This window comes from Mus musculus, chromosome 14 (genome assembly GCF_000001635.26).
Source record: "Mus musculus strain C57BL/6J chromosome 14, GRCm38.p6 C57BL/6J".
Lineage (NCBI taxonomy): Eukaryota > Metazoa > Chordata > Mammalia > Rodentia > Muridae > Mus > Mus musculus.
The window spans coordinates 31,531,404-31,546,665 of record NC_000080.6 but is presented as its reverse complement, the minus strand read 5'-3'; the positions used below and the strand labels follow the sequence as shown (position 1 = coordinate 31,546,665).

General features: G+C 46.1%; 1 protein-coding gene across 7 annotated transcripts in view; it reads left to right on the top strand.

Moving 5' to 3' along the window:
• Positions 1–15,262, top strand: part of Colq (collagen-like tail subunit (single strand of homotrimer) of asymmetric acetylcholinesterase) — a 54,782-nt gene that overhangs the window by 31,198 nt on the left and 8,322 nt on the right. For 6 of the 7 annotated variants that reach the window (XM_006519194.1, XM_011245105.1, XM_006519193.4 and 3 more), the window contains exons 7-12: positions 1,547–1,609; positions 1,981–2,007; positions 2,634–2,678; positions 2,844–2,879; positions 6,765–6,845; positions 10,972–11,077. In XM_006519194.1, coding sequence (XP_006519257.1) covers positions 1,547–1,609; positions 1,981–2,007; positions 2,634–2,678; positions 2,844–2,879; positions 6,765–6,845; positions 10,972–11,077 — 358 coding nt within the window. The remainder of the gene's footprint in view (positions 1–1,546; positions 1,610–1,980; positions 2,008–2,633; positions 2,679–2,843; positions 2,880–6,764; positions 6,846–10,971; positions 11,078–15,262) is intronic. The other variant, XM_011245104.2, reaches the window with a different exon arrangement.

Sequence of the window (15,262 nt, the reverse complement as noted above, 5' to 3'; positions counted from 1 at the left end):
TACTGTATTGCCAGGCATGGCATCTCATACTCACAAATCCAGTTCTCAGAAGGCTAAAGTAGGATCGCTGTGAGTTAGAGGCCAGCCTGGGCTACAAAGTGCATTCCAGGTCAGCCTGCGCTTAAGATCCTGATTCAAACAAAACAAAATTCCCGCTACAGAGAGCTAAGCTGTCCATCATGGCGAACCACACATAGTTGTGAAACCCTTGAAATGCGACTAATATAACTGAATGTCAACTGTTCAGGGCTGGGGAGATATCAGTCAGTAAAGCTGTTTGCCACCAAGCCTGACAGCCTGAGTTCCATCCCTGGAACCCACATGTGAAAGGAGAGAACTGACTCCCACAAGTTGTCCTCTGACCTCCGCATGTGTATTGTGGGTTGCACGCATGCACGTGAGTGCTCTCACATACGCACACACACACAGAGTAAATAAAATGTAATTTTAAAATCTTATTGTATCATGATTATGTGTTGAAGTGACAATTGACTAAATGAAAGTAAAACACTGGCAAAATTAATTTCACTAGCTTAGTTTTACATTTAACGTAATTTCTTTTTAAATATTTATTCATGTATGTGCTTTATGTATATGAGTGATCTGTCTTCATGGACACCAGAAGAGGGACTCAGATCCCATAGCAGGTGGTTATGAGCTACCATGTGAATGCTGGGAATTGAACTCAGGACCTCTGGAACCACTGAGCCATCTCTCCAGCCCCGTTTGATATACTTATAAAAGAACTTGCAATTCAGAATGAATGTGAAGACAGGTGTAGTGATAATATTTCCTACAATCCTCGAGCTCAGAGGCAGAGAGGAACATAATCAGTTGAAGGGCATTGTCATCACCTGAGTTCTCATGTAACGTCAAGGGCTACATGAGACTCTGCCTAAAAATCAAAACAAAACAAACAAGCAAACACCCAAACCAACCAAACAAACAAAAGCCAAAGCCAAAATAAACACCACAAATTAATCCCCCCAATAGCATACAGTTGACTTTATATTTCTACAAGTTGGAGGTGGCATACAATTTTGTAATAGAGACAATAAGTACACCCTACACAGCAACCACTTTCCTCTGCTGTATATGCCCCGAGGCTGATTTTCCCTCTACTTGCCTTCCGACTGAGGGTGAGAGTGTAATGAGATGTCTGAAAGACCCTCCCTGTGCACAAAGCAAAGCAGGTAAAGAATTTACTTGTGGGATACCATATCTTCTGAGGCCCTCATGCTGTCTCCCCTGGCCTCTCACAACCCTTTCCAGGAAAAGACCAAACATCACCATTTACAACATCTTAGTGAGTATTTAGTTTGGTGGTCTGTCCACCGTGGGCATTTTTTTTCTCTATTTAATCTCAAGGACCACAGTGACAGGTGGAAAGTAGAACCCTGGGAGGAGGCAAAGGGGCAGATGGAACTCACGTTCCCAACCCAGCCCCAATACCCTGGTTCCGTCCCAGCTTCCCCCACAACTCCTGCTTCTGCTTCTCTGAGAAACATCACTGTGGGTCTTCTTTTCCTTCTTCTAATTGCCACAGGGTGAAAAAGGTGACCTGGGTATGATGGGCCTGCCGGGGTCAAGAGGACCGATGGGCTCTAAGGTCAGTGCATGGTGCAGACAGCCATCCCTGGGTCTCTTCACTAACACTGAAGAGCAGCAGCTGTCTACAGAGATGGGGAGGGTGGCTCTGGGACACTGTCGCTGTGCTGGGGAAATCATGCCCTGAGGTGCGGGGACACTGGGGTCATGTTCCCGTTCTCTTCCGCTACTGGGGGTAACGGCATCCGGATTAGGCATCTGGGAGCCTGCTATAAGCACACGCCTCTTGGATATCTTTGTGTTTACTGATGTGTGTCCCTTAGGACTCACAGTACAGTGCCGAGCCTCAGCACCACATCAGGGACCCCTCCCATCCCCTCAGCCCCGGCTGTCCTCGAGGCTCACTGTAAACATCTGCCTGCTTTCTTTTAGGGTTTCCCTGGATCCAGAGGGGAAAAGGTCAGTCCCTCTCTCCAGCCATCCCGATCCTGGGCTGGATGCCGCTCTGGGTGGGTGGTGGGTGGCACACAAGTCCAGCCTTCTGTCAGTCATCAGCTGCAGCTCTTCTTCCCAGCTATCCCTCTGTCCTCGTCCTGTGTAGGCTGAGGGAGGATAAAGACCTCCCGAGACAGGACACTTCTGGTAAAGCTCCCAGTGACCTCACGCCCTGCCTCACGCAGGGAGCAGGGGAACAGATGAGAGCTAGCAGGCAGGCAAGTCTTTGGTCAGTCAGCGAGCAAAGGGGCAGTAGAAGAGGATTTGTCCTCGGGCCAGGTTTTTACTACACGCCTTCTCACCCGCCCAAACCAAACACCAGCCGGCACCTGCCAGATGAGAGGACTGGAGGCCCAGAACTTTCTGTGAGTTTCCCTGTACTAATGTTAGGAGGTCTCTGCGGGTCTAAACAGAAAGCATTTCTTTACTGGGCAAGCCACCTAATATAAGAGCCTAGAGCTTTACAAAAGTGAGGGTGTTTGCTTAGGGAGTTTTTCAGTTTGAAATGTTCCTATCACTACCCGCCACACCCCAAACCCCAACACAATGCGATATGAGACCATTGACCCTCTCTTTTGTTTTTCTCCTAGGGATCCAGAGGTGAAAGGGGTGACTTGGGTCCCAAAGGAGAAAAGGTAATGGCAAATCTGTACAACTGATAGGCTTCAATAGAAGTGTCAGATCCGGCTCCCTTGGCCTATGGACCGATGGGCAGCCATCTTGGAAATGGCTGATCAAATCTACCCACAGCTCTTCCAAGTGGTATTTCAGGACAGTCATGATATTTGTTCTCTTCACAGGGTTTCCCTGGGTTTCCTGGAATGCTGGGGCAGAAAGTGAGTATCTAGAAGTAGAGAGACTGGACCTCAAGCCCTCCAGACATAGCAAACAGAGCCCCTCCTCTTTGCCCTTCAGGCAGAGAAACTGATTTTAATTGTGGGAAGTTCCAGTTTGAGATGAGGAATACTGGGGAGAAGGCAGCAGGAAGATCTGAAGTCAACCCCCACCTGGGAGAGAGGCCCACATTGCTTCTCCTACTTCTTGAAGCTCCAGGGCAGAATTAAATAGCTGAAAGTTCTGTAAGGATCAACTCCTATCTCCTATCGGAGCCACAATGGTCAATGACCCTCTTATCCCTCAGACCCTGACGGATGAGTTTAGTTTAGTGTCACTGCTTCCTAAACACTCAACACCATCTTCAAGGGTGGCAGACACTGTTGGAGGAACACGGCATTATTTTAAATGGATGGCAACAATTTTATTGAAATAGTGAGATATTTATTTTCACACTTGGGACAGGCCTAATTTTAAAAGGAGACAGGTTTAGTTATTAAAGAAAAATTATTCAGTAAATAACCATGGGGTGATGAATTGATATAACAAAAAATGCGAAGATGGCAATAGACAGGGAGATTTGGGAAAGTTTTTACTTAGATTGAGGATATGGAGTAAGGTTAGGTGTTAGACAAGGGAAGATGTCACAGCATAAAGGAAGACTTGCATAAATGACCATGTAGGACAGTCCCTAAGCTGACATGGAATGCTGGGTCCTCAATGCTATAAGATACTGATCATGCCAAGACAGCTCCTGAGATAACATGGTTGCTTTTCTATTGCTGTTAAAAGATATCATGACCAAGACAAGTTTCGTGTGTGTGTGTGTGTGTGTGTGTGTGTGTGTTTCAGAAGCTTAGAGTCCATGACAGAGGAGGAAAGGCACAACATCAGGAAGAGCTAAGAGCTTCCATCTAGATCCACACTTTGGAGGGAGGGAGGGAGGGAGGGAGGGAGGGAGGGAGAAAAGAGAGGGAGGGAGGGAGGGAGGGAGGGAGGGAGGGAGGGAGGGAGGGAGGGACGGAGGGAGGGAGAGAGGGAGGGAGGGAGGGAGGGAGGGAGGGGAGAGAGAGACAGAGAAGGACACATTGGACATGGCACAGGCTTTTGAGACCTCAAAGCCCACCCCCATTGACACACCTCCTCCAAGAGCACAACTCCTAATCCTTCCCAAACAGTCCCACCAAGTGGTGACCAACCAATCAAATACATGAGCCCATGGGGGTTGTTCTCACTCAAGCCACCACACACGCTAACATGGCCAATGCTGGATCCTCGTGTTGTAAGTCTTTGACACTGGAAATTGTTATCTCTACCTAGGTCATAAACTGGAATGCTTCAAATATGCAAACAAACGTTTTCTCAATGTCTATAATTTTTAAACCCATTCACTTTAAAGTGTTACTTTCTAAAGTAAAGCATTTTTATCCGGTGGTATACAGCCATGGGTCTTTATGCAAGTCACTATAACTTATCCTTACCTTAGCCTGTCAGAAACTCAGTTCCTGCTACCCTAGGTAGGATGCTACATTTTAAAAATAGATGAATCATATAAACAAATTAAGGCAAACTTCAAAAGAGAAGAAAGTACCTTAAGATGTTTTGTCTAGATTCTCATTCCCTGCAACAGTAATCATCAAAGACTCATTGGTCACTATAAAATTAAATTTGACAGGTTCTCTGGCTTGTGCGCCATTTACCAGGCTTGGCATAGAGAGCGCCGTCTTCCCCCTTTCGTGGCAGGCTGCTTTGGGACCGGGCTGATGTGATAACTGTAATTAGGTCTTAGGAGAGGAATTAGATCAAGAAATCCCTAGCTGCTTCCAGCTGGTAAAGAGAAGAGCCACACTTCCTTCCAAAGACCTCTTTTTTAAAATTCATATTTTTTATGTTGATGCTTTCTCCTGGCTAAACAAGATATTCCCTGGGCCCCTCTAAACAGCCCAGGGGTGTGTGTGTGTGTGTGTGTGTGTGTGTGAAAACCAGGTTAATGGTTCCTCCATTGCCATGTGGAATCATTGACCCTAACATGGACTTAAGGAAAATGCTTTCTTAAAGGTTTCATTTTTAAGTGTGTGTGTGTGTGCCCGAGTATGTGTGTATGTGTGTGTGTCTTCATGTATGTGTGCCTGTGAAGGTGGGAGGTCTTAGATCCTCCCGGGGTTAAAATTTTGTGATCATTCACAACTGCCTGGAGTTACAGGCCATGTGAGCCACCTGATATAGTGCTGGGAACTGAGCTTGGATCCTCTGGAAAGCCAGTAAACGCTCTTAACTGCTGAGTGAGTTGGAGGGGGACAGGTTCATCCTGTTGCTAAGCTGACAGGTCAGCTTGGCCCTGGTCCTCACCAGCTACTGGTCTCTGGAATTCCCCATTGTGTTAGAGAAAATCACATGACAAGGAGCCTGGGTATCTATTGCTCTCTCTGAGTGGCTAGGATGGCCCTTCATGAGCACTAGCAATTGATAAACAGAAACTTCCCTGGTAGCAACTGCTACACTGGCTATGTTGGGGGCACAGTTTGGGATGCAGGGCAACTGTTTAAAGTACAAGTGTTGTGCCCGTGGGTCCATAATCCCCAGAGGTACACGCACACGGAATGCATGTGTGTGTGTGCATGTGTGTGCGTGTGTATGTGTGTGTACATGCACATAGAAGTGCATGTGTGTGTGTGTACATGCACACAGGAGTGTGTGTGTGAGTGAGTGTGTGTGAGTGTGTGTGTGTACATGAACATGGGTGTGTGTGAGTGTGTGTGTAAATGTGTATGTGTGTGTGTGTGTGTGTGTGTGTGTGTATGAGTGCTATACATGCCAAAGTGCAAGTGTGGATGTCAGAGTTCAACTGATGGCGCTGCTTCTCTTCTACCCGGTCTTTAGGCTCAGCAGGGAGTGGCTTTTCCCACAAAGCCCTTTTGATAGTCTGAAAAATACCTTTTGCAAAAGGTTGGCTTTGAACTATGAAAGAGTTATTTTTAATTAGGAATGTAATTTACATTGTTTTCCATATTTTAATAATATTTCTGTGGTGACTATTTGAACAAATACTTGAAGCATCTTTTCTCACAAAAAGGGTTTTCATGTGAGTTGGACAGAGTGGCACATATCTGTAACTCCTGCACTTGGGAGACAGAGGCAAGGGGATTTCGGGGGCATCCTCAGCTATGTAGATGGGTAGAGGCCAGCCTGGGCTACAGAAGATCCTAGCTCAGAAAGATTTTTAGGGAGAAGTGAGCTGAAACTCAAAATAATACTTACCGGTTTGTGAAGAAGTGATGAACCCAACTACGCTTTAATCCCAGTAAGCAGGGGGGCAGAGGCAGGTGGATGTCTAGGAAGGCTAGCCTGGCCTACATATCAAATTTCAGGCCAGCCAGAGCTATGTAGTGAGACACTATCTACAAAAAAAAAAAAAAAAAAAAAAAGTGGGGAGTTATACAATCTCAACAAGAATCAGAAGCATGCCCGAAGCATACCCAGCATTACATCAGAAAAGACGGTTCCCAAACATCAAAAACACCCAACTCACACCTGTGAGCTTGTACTAAAAATGTAATTGTTCAATTAGACAAGAAAGTCTTTTCCCCAGTCAGGAGTGACACGGGCTCACGTGCAACTGAGAGGCAGGAGTCACCCTGACCACTGTGGACCAGGTTGTCTCTTCCGTTTGACCACCAGAGCACCTATGGCTCTAGAGCACTAAGTCACACTCGGGTTGCCTTCCTTCTTTCTTTCCTATTAATATGAGCTCATCAGTCTCCCACACTCCCAGGGACAGCCCTACCTGGGGAGGGTACAGTATGAAGAGGAGGCGCTGGCAGCCAGTGATAGGAGAGACCCACATAGATGTGTCTACTCTGTCTCTCACTTGCCTCTCTTCTCCCCAGGGTGAAATGGGTCCAAAGGGAGAGTCTGGGCTGGCAGGACACCGAGGCCCCACAGGAAGACCAGGAAAACGAGGCAAGCAGGTAAGAGCCTCAGGGTTTACTCCCACCGAGGTCACACCCCATGGTTTGGGAGTGGAGCAGCATGCAGGAGTCAACTGGAGCCATCCCACAGCCCTGGATCCCGGCATCCTCAGGGCTGGTGGACAGAGCAGCCTCACTACTGACGGACCTTCAGGCTTCTCGAAGCCAAAATGGTTCAAGGTTGCAGGCTCTGCTCAAGGTCAGAAGTGGGAGTGGCCCGAGTTCACCTTGTTCAGAGGAATGCATACATCTTAACTGAAGCAACTGAGAATGGGAGGAGGCCAAGGCCATTTTGCAGAAACTTGCCTTCTGCCCAGCGTGCTGGGTATAGACGGAGTTCTCCAGAACAGCCTAGGCCCTTCCCTGATGACAGTTCTCACTGCACAAGCCCCTAATTTAGAAGTGATCCTCTTCACTGGTGTTGTTAGGAGTTTAGGGAAGTTGTTCGCTTTGTCAGCAGGGCAAGCCAGGTTATGCAGTTGGGAAATTGAATTCCAGGGCTGGCTTGAGGACTGTGCTAAGTGCCCGCAGGAAAACTAGCCCCTTGACTCATGGACAGATGCCTCTGAGAGATGAGCTCTGTCACCTTTTTTTGATTGGTGGCGGTGGGGGAGGTTCTTTGGTTTGTTTGTTTTAAGACAGGGTCTCACTGTGTAACATAGGACGGCCTTGGACTTCACTAACCCTGCATTATTTTTCTTCTTATTATTATCATAACTCAGCTGCCTATTTCTTTTTTGTCGTCGTTGTTTTGTTTTGAATTTTGAGACAGGGTTTCTTTTTGTAGCCCTGGCTATCCTGGAACATACTCTATAGACCAGGCTGGTCTTGCCCTCAGCAATCTGCCTGCCTCTGACTCCCAAATGCATGTATTACCACTGCCCAACTGCCTTTTTCTTCTTCTTCTTTTTTTTTTTTTTTCCAAATAGATATTGAAATCCAGCTTTATTTAGGGGCTGGGGCAATGAGTTGGGTAAAGTTCTTTCCGTGTAAGCACGAGAGCTGAGCTTGGTCCCAGCGTTCATGTGAGAGGGCCAGCGTGGCAGCTCGCTCCTATAAGCCAAGCACCAGGGAAGTAGAGCCCCAACCACTCTGGCCAATCCCACAATCCCACGAGCTGTGGGTTCAGTGAGAGACCCTGCCTTAAAATAAGGTGTGGAACCTTTGACCTCTGCTTGCACACTCAGATACAAGCCAGCTTATGTAAATAATCTTAGTTGCTGAAAATTGATACTTACATTTGTGATATGCGTACTTGTAATATGTATACTTTTTAATTTAATGATTCTGAGTATGTTAGAAGAAAAATGTTATTTTGAGCACCTATATAAAACATTTCTTATTTTTAATTGTTACCATATTTTATGGGGTAGACAGTGATATAATTATGTACATACCTACACTGTAGAGTGACCAAATTCAGTTATTAGACATACTTATCACTTCCGATTTTTACAATTTCTTTGTAATGAGAATATTTCAACTCTACCCATCTCATTGGCTTTTTATCTCCATCCTGTTGTTGGTTATGACCTGATCTGGGTATTATAGCCTTCCATAATTCTTTCTTCTTTCATTTTAAGATCTGTTTATCCATTTATTATGTTCTCGTTGCTTTGAGGCAGTGTCTCACGTAGCCCAAGATGGCTTCAAACTCTGCCCTCAACCATGCTGGGGTTGCATGTAGTTCAGAACTATTTCTTTTCTTTTATGTCCAATATGTAGTTTTTTTTTTCCTTACAACTTAAAATCATGATGTGTACAGCTTATTGTAGAAATTAATGAATTTTTAAACGTCTTCTAAAAATACTATTCTGCATCATATTCTAATAGACAAGAAAGCAATAGGTTGTGTGGAGCCCCATCCCCACCCCCGACCGTAGGGAGGACATGCTTTTTCCACTCTGTTGGCTGTTTCCCCAAGGCCAAAGTGAGGATCCCCAAACTTCAGTTCACACCAGACTTGTCCCCATGAAAGCTGCTGTTGACTTGAAAAAACCATCATGGCGTGGGGATTTAGCTCAGTGGTAGAGTTTTTACCCTGAGTTCCAGCATCACAAAAAAGGAAAAAAAAAATCTCCTGTTAAGGATACAGAACCACTTCCTCAAGAGAAACCTCCTCGGCTCAGGGAAACCTCCCATAAAGACATGGCACTTTCCACACAGTGACCAATGAAGCAGAAGATTCCTCTGCTGGCCGCTGGTGTCAGAGTCAAGGAGTGTTTCCAGTTCCTTCAAGCTGTGTACTTCCTGAGCTCAGAGCCAGCTGGCCTAGCTGTTAGAAAAACAAGCCTGACTGGCTATATTAAGCTGGTGTGACTTCCTTTGCCATTCTGGGACCCATCTTGGTTACCATTCGGAATACTTCACCCTGGCCTGCGGATTAACAGCCTCCTCCGTGAGGGTGGGATTGGAAACAAACCAACCTCATGGGTCCCCTGGGACGAGTATAGGAAAATCTTTAGAGGCCACGTTGGCAGGACAGCATCTCACTGAATCAGTGTGGAGATTGGAAACAGAATAGCTACAGGTGTGACTCTCTTTAAGAAATCAGGACGTCTTGGGTGTGAGGGACATTTGGCTGGGACATCTGTCATCCAGTTGATCGTTATGGTTGGTTTAACTGGTCTGGCTGTTGAGGAGGGAACTCACTGGTCCACGAGTTTCTTCCAAAGCTGCACGATTGGATAAGGAAGATGACTTCTCCAATAGAGGGCGATTGTTTGGCCAGGAGTACGGAGGTAGTTGTGCTTCCATACTAGGATCTCCAAAGGGCTGTAGGAAATCAGAGTTCCTTCTCCCATGAGAGAAGATGAAGCCTGGCCAGCCACTAGGGCTTGTTTCCCCATCACCCTTCATTCTTCACAAGCCGTATCTTCACTTCTGCCATCTTTGTTAACCTCTTAGAACCTAGGTGGGTGCCTATTTCCTGGCCCCGCTTTAGAGAAGCTAAAACCAAGGCACAAAGCAATACCATGAGTTACCCAGGGCCTCACAGTCAAGGGAGAATATCTTGACTGACAGATTGTCAAAAATCCCTCCACATTCACTGCCAACTTCATTCTCCCCCTTCCTTTGGTCTGGGGAGAGAAGATGAACATGGTAGATTCTAGCCTACATGGAATTTATGTCTCCTGGGGAGACAGATGAAATGATCACACAATAACTTATGACCAGTGATCTGAAATAAATGCTAGAAGAACCATGCATGGTGTGTGTGTGTGTGTGTGTGTGTGTGTGTGTGTATGCCTGTGCATGTCCATGTGTGCATGCATGCATGCATGTGTGCATGGGTATGCTCATGCCTGTGTGTATGTTTGTCTCTCTCTCTCTCTCTCTCTCTCTCTCTGTGTGTGTGTGTGTGTGTGTGTGTGTGTTCTGAGACTGAGTTTCACACTGTAGCTCTGGGTGGCTTATAATTAGAACTCATGTATATCTCAGGCTGCCTTTAAACTGTAGCCATTCCTCTGCCCTTAGCCTGTTGAGTGTGGTAATGACAGGCATGCACCTCACCACTCAGCTTGAAGAAGAAAGCTTTAAGAGAACTTGGTGGGAGACATCAGTGTTGCCTGGGGAGATTTTGCAGCTGAGACAACAGAACTTAAAACTAAAGGTAGAGGGGCATAAGGAAGAGCTTAGAGTTTGAAGAGAGAGGATTTTGGGTTAAGAATCATGGTGTTTTTGACAAAAAAAAAAAAAAAAAATCACCACCAACAACAAACCCTCTGACTCAGGCCATGACCAGCTTCTTGCACTCAGTAAAGAGTGGGGTCTCTACCAAGATAGTAACAGGAAGTCTGTGGGTAGAAACAACTCTTCTGATAGAATGAAAATAACATGTAGGTAAACGCTTAAATGATAGGTCCAACTTGGCCACCTGAACATTAGGCACTGCGCAGATCCTGGTCTGAAACTCCACTCCCTAACTCATGCAGATAATGAACTTAGTGAGGTCATCAAACTTGCAAATGTTGCTTGCTCTGTTTGTCGCAGGAGCAGGGTGCTGGAGACCACCATGAAAGCTTTTGCTTTTCTAAGCAAGGTGGTCTCTGACTTAGAGGCAATGTGGAGGAAGAACTTTGTTATGTCATGATATCACAATGGGTTCTATCTTTCTCTCTGTTAGGGTCAGAAGGGAGACAGTGGAATTATGGGCCCACCAGGCAAGCCTGGGCCTTCTGGTCAACCTGGCCGTCAAGGTCCTCCAGGGCCCCCAGGCCCACCATCTGCAGGTAAGACTTATGCAACTTCACTTGATCTACACAGTAGCACTCCCAACTCTGTCTCCCAGGAAAGCCACAAGGAGATGCCAACAGAGTTCTACATTGTATTTCTTGCTAGAAACCGCCAGAGTCTCCTTTGCATATATGTTCCTAATTTGTCTATGATTTGGCTAACTGAACTTTGTTTTAACATTCTGGAAAACACACAATGGAAGTCAAGAGAGGGTAAATTACATTGGTGATGTCATTTATATTTTCAGTGAAAAGGGTACCTATTTCATCAACTACAATCTTTTTCACTTTAAAAAACCATATATTTATTTTATGTATGTGAGTACACTGTAGCTATACAGATGGTTATGAGCCTTCATGTGGTTGTTAGGAATTGAATTTTTAGGATCTCTGCTCGATCCAGTTGGCCCCTGCTCGCTCAGGCCCAAAGATTTATTTATGATTATACATAAGTACACTGTAGCTGACTTCAGATGCACCAGAAGAGGGCGTCAGATCTCATTACGGGTGGTTGTGAGCCACCATATGGTTGCTGGGATTTGAACTCAGGACCATTCAGAAGAGTAGTCAGTGCTCTTACCCGCTGAGCCATCTCACCAGCCCCTCCAAACATTATCTTAAACCCAGAAAGCATTATAGATTTTTCTGTCTTACACAGTGTGGTAAAAGAGTGTGTATTTGCTTTGGGTATATAGGGTATATTGGAAGGAATTGTTAAAAAGAAATTAAGAGTCAATCGCTGAAGATGAAATATGTATGTTTCTACCTTGTTTTATCCATTTAATTTGATTAGCTAAATCCTTTATTTTATTCCCTTGTTGGCTCAATGTAAGGCCTTTTAAAGCACCTCACCTGTATAAAGATGACATTACTAGGTCAATCTTCAGCTATACAAAAGGAATCACAACTGTAATTACATTTTTTCTCTTAATAAATAGAGATTTTAGAATTCCACAATGCCTTTCTTCTACTGTATTCTACTGTGGTTGTGGTTCTTCTACAACCACACAGTGAGGTTGTCATGGAATGTCCTGCTCTGTTAGATCCCTTAAACCAAAGGACAGTTAACTCTGAGACTCTATCTTGTCAAGACACCATGAAGTCTCACTCAAAACTCTCGAGTTTTTTTCTTTCCTGCCTTTCTAATTGCCACATACAGGTTAGGTGAAGAGCCAGGTGGTGTTGGTGCATATCCTTAATCCCAGCACTTGGAAGGCAGAGGCAGAAAGATCTCTGTGAGTTCAAGGCCAGTCTGGTCTACAGCATGAGTTCCAAGACAGCCAGGGCTGTTATACTGAAAAACCCTATGAAACAAACAAAACCAAAAGCGGTTAGATGAAGATCCTGGTAAGCTGTAGCAGGAGCACACTGGGGACGGGTCCTTCTGCTTTGGCCTACTCTTTCCCACCTCTTATTTAGTTAGGTGTCCATGGATACCTAGGGACAATTGTCTCAAGCTGTGCTTGAGCATCACAGCATCTCAAGACAGGGAACCCTTGGAGCCACCAGATATCAGTCTAGGACTGACAGCATGATGGAAGCCTGGTTTTGCCTGTGGGAAGAACTTTATTGGGCCTTGGAGTGATTAGGGCTAAAACCCTGAGGATTGGAGACGGGCATATGCATATGAAGGTGGAGGGCAAACTAAGACTTTACTGATCCTGTTTGTGCTATTGTGTATTTGCAAACATGGCCCCATCAGGTTCCTTCCTGGGCCTGGGGACTGTGAGCGGGTTCTCAGAAAGCCATGTTTGTACAGTCAGTTGAGAATGGTAACCCAGAGATTTAGCAGCCAGCAGTTTTGTTTTCCTTCCCTGGGTCCCTAGTTCCTTCTCTCCCGGATTGGGGGCGGGGCGGTATGCCCATTTCCCTCTCTATCACCAAATCCTCTCCCAACAAGAGGCACTGTTCTTTCTCATATAGCTCTCACCATTGGTGACTTCCTTTTCTCTCTCCCTCTTCCCTTCCTTCCTTCCTTCCTTCCTTCCTTCCTTCTCCCTTTCCTTTTTATTCCATGTGTGTGTGTGTGTGTGTGTGTGTGTGTGTGTGTGTGTGTGAGACTAGGTGTTGAGCACAGGCCAGGGCTTCATATACAAACTCTCTAATGCTAAGCTACCCCTGCTGACTCACAGCAGATGTGCCTCACCTTCCCGCGGGATGCCAGCCACCCTGAAGACTGAGTCAGTATCACATTCCCTATGGCATCTGGTGGCTGCAACCACACAGGGACTGGTCCCTACAGAGACTCACTCTGTCCCTCCTGAGTTACACCTGCAGACTAGCAGGACTGTTGGCCATCTCTTCAGACTGATGTTCCCTCCCTAATCCTTCCTCTCAAATGACTTCCTTTCTGAGGAGCTACCCAGAAGAAGGGGTGAAGAGGACAAAGGGGCAGAGTGGGTCAGTCTCCCTGCTCTTTGTGAAAATCAGGGGACAGGGAGTGTGAGTAGGGGTTTAGAAGAGACATCCCCGTGCCTAACTTGGATAATAATACAGAGCTTGAGCAGGCCTCTGGAGTGACTCCCCACATTTTAACCTGATAAAGCCCCAAACTTGCAGGTATTGTGATGTACCCCAGTATCCCTTTAAGAGTATAGGAAGTTCCAAGGCTGGCCTGGGCGGGGAGGGTCAAACCAAAAGCCACAAAGCAACTCCAGAAGAAACTGTGCCCTCTGCCCTTTCCTCAAAGCCTCCTCCTTTACGAGAACACAAGTTAGAGTGAGCTCTGTCCAATGCTCTATCCCAGTCCTTCCTTTTATGTCTAAGAACCTTGGACTTCCTCAAAGCCACAGAGCTTGCTGGAGGTCCAGATTCCATCTGTGGTTCCTGAAGCCCCACGTGGGCCTTTGGGTTTTGTTCTGGTTCCTCTGTCTTCTCATGCTCTCCTCTTCACCTGCTTCCCACAGGCAGTTCCTGGGAGAGAGAGAGATCGAGGTCCTTGGACAACGGGCCATGGCCATAAGGCTGGAATGTAGTAAGATTTTAGGAGTTTTGGTTTCTTTGAAAAAAAAAAAAAAACTATGGGAACATGTTTTCATTTTAACCCCAGGTGTGGGATATGGGGCTGCTTCAGACTGTCCACAGCAGCCGACTATGATGTGTCTTGTGCTCTAGCAGGGGCATGGTTTTGCCAGCTGCAACTAGTTTCTGTGATTTCATGGTGTTTGGAATTCTGGGAACTTTTCAAAGGGCATATATGTATTAGAGCTCCGCTAGGTTGCAGTTTGTTAAGTAGTCTTGTGTAAAGAAGAAGAAATTAGATATCCAAACAGCCAAGATCAAACTTGCTCCAGGGAACTTGATGCCTCATATCAGCAGGAAGTAGTCTAACAATAACGTCGGCCCCTCTTTCCAACCCCTAACTTTAATCAGGGATCTCTCTCCTTTCCTCTCTGTCCTTTTTCCTCTTTTATCTAGGATTAGGGGTTAAAAGGGTGGAAGAAAGGGGGTGGCGAAGGATGTAAGAAAGAAGAACCCACAAAGTAGTAAAGACAGCTACACTGGGGGAAGAAATTCAGGCTGTGCCGTTCAGAGCATCATGGCAGGAAGCTGGCAGGATGCTGGATGTCCTCTGACACCTGGGAGGAAGCGGAAGCAGTGGGGACTGCGGTGGGGGCAGCAGGCTCCCTGCCACATCCTGTCCGGAGGCCACCTCAAGTCTGTCTCAGCACCATGGAACCAGCTGGTGTTGGAGAGGGCAGGAACGTTTTAATTACTCAGGTTACAGGGGAAGGGGGAATGGGAGTGAGGAAGGAATACAGGCAAAATCTAAGATGTAATTTGCAGTAATACGATTATAACTTTGAACACTTCTTTCCTGTATTCAGACAGGATACGAATGAATCAACACGGCACCTGGGAGTACCCGTGTTCTTGGGCCTGTCATCTGAATGGGGCAGAGTTATTCAAATATCAGCCACACCACTAATTAGCTGAATATCTGAAAAGCCCTGACTCTTTCCGGAGCTACGGTTCTGGTGGAGCTCTGAGGTCATAGAACATTCCAGAAGGCTGCTCCAGTGCCTCTCTCAAGTTCCTCCTTGTCTCTTTGGAGTCTCTGAAAATATCAAAACCCAAGGCTATGCTTTCCCACAGAATTCTTTTCCTATTCTTTGTTAGAACTGAAGCTTGGCGTGCTGTTGGACCAGCCTGTAAGCCAGCTAAGGGAGGCTTAAGGCAGGT